At 53.2% G+C, this 3,665-nt stretch overlaps 1 protein-coding gene across 1 annotated transcript in view; it reads right to left on the bottom strand.

The window, feature by feature from the left end:
- Positions 1-3,665, bottom strand: part of RRBP1 (ribosome binding protein 1) — a 62,033-nt gene that overhangs the window by 29,445 nt on the left and 28,923 nt on the right. The window contains exon 4 of the mRNA XM_027770013.1: positions 356-504. Coding sequence (XP_027625814.1) covers positions 356-504 — 149 coding nt within the window. The remainder of the gene's footprint in view (positions 1-355; positions 505-3,665) is intronic.

Here is a 3,665-nt window from a genome sequence, read left to right as displayed (position 1 = left end):
CCGGGGGGTGGGCGGTGGGCCACAGGCACCAGAGGTGGGAGCTGGCCTCTGAGCCCGCCCGTGACAGCGTGAGGGAAACGGGCGTGCTTCTGGCCATGTCCTTAACCTGCCTCCAGTTCTGTGTGCCACCTCAAAGCCCCCTGCAGTACAGAGGCCAGCCCCAGCCCATTTCTTGGTGCAGGGTGCTGCCAGGAAGAGAAGAGGCTGCTGTGTCATGGGTGCTATCTGCATGGCACGGCATGCCTGGGGGCCTGCCTCGTGGGCGTGTCCTGGGCCCCAGGCAGCTCCAGCTCAGTGGCCCTGAGAGGGAGAGGCTGCGGCAGCTCTGAATGGGGCTGGAAGGAGGTAGGCCTACCTTATGCCAGGTGTCCTGAATGACGCCGGCCTTCTCAGACAGGATCTCGATGAGCCGCTGGGCCTCACCCTCGCTAAACGCCATGCTGCCGAGCGTAGAGATCAGAGTCTTGTAGGGGAGGTAGAGAGGGCCGTCGGAATCTGGGGGCCCTGTGCGGAGAGAGGGAAGGAGCACAGACTCATTCTCATGCCCAAAAGGGCAGACGCAGCAACACAGCCCACTACTCCCAGCAGGAGGAGGTTCTGGAAGAGGCAAGAACTCGGTGGGACCATGAGGGACCAGCAGAGCACCCTGGAGGCCTCATGCTCTTCCAGGACACAGAAACTGGCTGAATGATGGGCCCTGGATGATCCTTCCAACCTGCCCAAGGCCCATCCTTGGCTGGAAGTAACATCCCTTCTCATAAAGTGTTTTTTACAATCCTCCTGCCTCGGCCCCCCCAGGCGGCTGGGACTGGAGGCATGTGCCATCTCGCAGGCTCTTTTCTTTCTTCTCGGACACGACCTCACTGTGTTGCCCAGACCAGCCTTGAGCTCGCCATCCTCCTGCCTCAGCCTCCCGAGCTGCTTGGATAACAGGTGCACACACTGTCTCAGCCTTTGGTTGTGTCGGGAATTAAGCCTGAGCTCCCATGCGGCCCCAGCACATGGAACACAGCGTCCTGGCAGCACTCCCCCGTGGCGGGGCCGTCCCTGATTTTTTATCACGATCCTGAGCTGAAGTAAGCAAGGCCTTTGCATACTTGTCGCCCTTCTTTTTCCAGCAAATGCCTTGTTCCGATTCTTGCCCTGCACAACTCAGCAAGTTTCCCCCACTTGGCCACCACCAAGCTGAGTGAGCCGTGGGTGCAGACAGAGCAGCAAAGCCACCCTCTCCTGCCAGCACACACGTGCACACACACATCCCCAGAGCCATGAGAGAAGGCTGGGAGAAGGGCAAGGTGCTTCCCGTACAACTGGGTTCAAACACTATTTCCAGCTCTCACTGGAGGGTGTAAGCAGAGGGAAGGCTGAGCTGGGTTCTTCTAAAGCAGGCCTGTTCTCTCACCAGTCCTCAAATAAGACTGGAGGACCCGGGGTCACGTGCCAACAACCAAGGGTCACTTCTGAAGAATCCACCCTGCCCGCCCCCACACAGGTTTCGCTCTGGCCGTGGCTCTCACGCAGTCCTGAAGACAAGGGAGTGGCCTGAAGTACCTTACCTGAAACTCGGGCAATTCCTGTGCTGGGGGCCACACCTGCCCTACAGCGAACGGCACAGCCCACCATGAGCAAAATAGAGACGACCAGACCAGCCTCAGGGGCACTTTTGGCTTAGCCCACCTCCTGCCAACTAGTCAGGAAGGTTTCCATAGCAACCCTGAATTCTCTGGCTTGTCACAATATTTTCACTTAGTACTTACAATATTTTCATTACAAGTCAAAGCACTTGGCATGATACCTTAATAAAGGGATGTGGGTGGGCTGGCTGCTCTGAGCACCTTTATTCTGTCACTCACCTTGGTGACGCACGAGAGATTAAAAATAAGCACGTGGACATTAAAGGCCTAAGAGCTCACCGGTGCCACGAAAGTGGGTACTAGGGGAAGGGCACACCCCTTCAGCTTTTTCCGTTTCATCAGAATATGTATCTGTAGGTAGGATCATTTCAATGGTCAACTTCCATGTGCTAGAGAAGAATCTGGAAACAGCTAAGCCAAAAGGACATGTAAGGCCCTCACAAGCTCACTCAGGAGGAACTTCTCACTGTCTGCATCTAGGCCTCCAGGCTGCACTTCCCCAACAGTCCATGACCACGCTCACTGCTAATACTTTCCAGGAGGGGAGACCATGTGCTCAGAGACACTGCTGGAGGCACGGGCTGGTGGGCAGCTTCCTCGGCTCGTGGTCAGTGACCAGCTACATAGGCATCTACCCTCTGACTCAGCATGGTCCGCCCCTGCATCACCAACACACGGGCCACCAGCCATCTGTAGCTGCTGAACACTGAGACATGGCTAGTGTGATGGTGCTACATGTGGGAAGCATACAAGAGATTTTTAAAGACTTGGTATGAAAAAATGAGAAGTTTTTTGATGATAGCACAGAAGTAATATAACTGGACCCACGTGGGAAGGCCTTGGGTGTGCATCCCAGGCCTCCCTGTACATAATGGGAGGGGAACCCATGATCTGTGCTGGCTGAGGCTGGGGGTGGATTGTGGCATGAGGACTCCTCTGTGATGGCTGAGGTTGGGGGTAGATTATAGCAGGAGGACTCCTCTGTGATGACTGAGGTTGAGGATAGATTATAGCATGAGGACTCCTCTCTGTGTTGGCTGGGGCTGGGAGTGGATTGTGGCATGAGGACTCTTCTGTGATGACTGAGGTTGAGGATAGATTATAGCATGAGGACTCCTCTCTGTGTTGGCTGGGGCTGGGGGTGGATTGTGGCATGAGGATTCCTCTCTTTTTTATGAAAGAAATAAACTTGAAAAAGTTATATATTGGGACACCTGGCGGCATTGTAGTTAAGGTGGTTGCATCCCACATGGCCAACTGTGAGTCTGAGAACCTGACCTGGAGGCCTGAAAAATACACCGGGCATGTGTACATGAGTGTCCACAATCCCAAGAGGAGAATGGAGAAGGGACTGTGCTGTGGCCACCCATGATTTCTCACTTTCTCTCTCCATCTCTGTCTCTCTGTGGCAAGCATATATGCCCTATTGCAAAACTTCAAAAAATTAAAATTATATATTGGTCAGCCCATGATTTGGTGGTTGGTGGGAGTGGGGAGTGCTGGATCCCACACAATCAAGTCCTAGACCCAGCAGCTGGAAAAACATGCCAGGTGCATGTGCATGTGTGTGCATGTCCATAATCTCCAAAGGAGGGAGAAGGGCAGGAGAAGGGACTGTGGTGTGACCATTCCCCAGGAGGTGCTTTCTTCTATTCTTTTTTTACTGTCTGACTCAGGCAAGCCTAAATGCACTCTGAAAAAATTAAAAAAAAAAATTATATAGCAACTGCATGAAATAATACTATTTTGAATAAACTGGGTTAAATAAAACATTAAAATTCATTGTTTCTTGTTTGCTTTCTTTTATTTTTATCTTATTCACGGTGGAGAATGTGATCAGCGCAGAGTGGAGTGAGGGGAGGAAGCAGAACCCTCACAACATTCCTGTCATACTGTGATCCTGACCCCCTGTCCTAGCCCTCCAGCTCTCCAAGATCTTGGGTGCATGTGCAACTGCTGGCATGTTTTCAAGCCACCCCGGGCCCTGAGCCTGTAGTGGCCATGTGGCCTCCAGCACTAGAGCTCTGCCTG

Source organism: Tupaia chinensis, unplaced genomic scaffold (assembly GCF_000334495.1).
Source record: "Tupaia chinensis unplaced genomic scaffold, TupChi_1.0 Scaffold000101_1, whole genome shotgun sequence".
NCBI lineage: Eukaryota > Metazoa > Chordata > Mammalia > Scandentia > Tupaiidae > Tupaia > Tupaia belangeri.
Note: the sequence above shows the minus strand (reverse complement) of the source record. Positions and strands in the feature narration are given on the sequence as shown.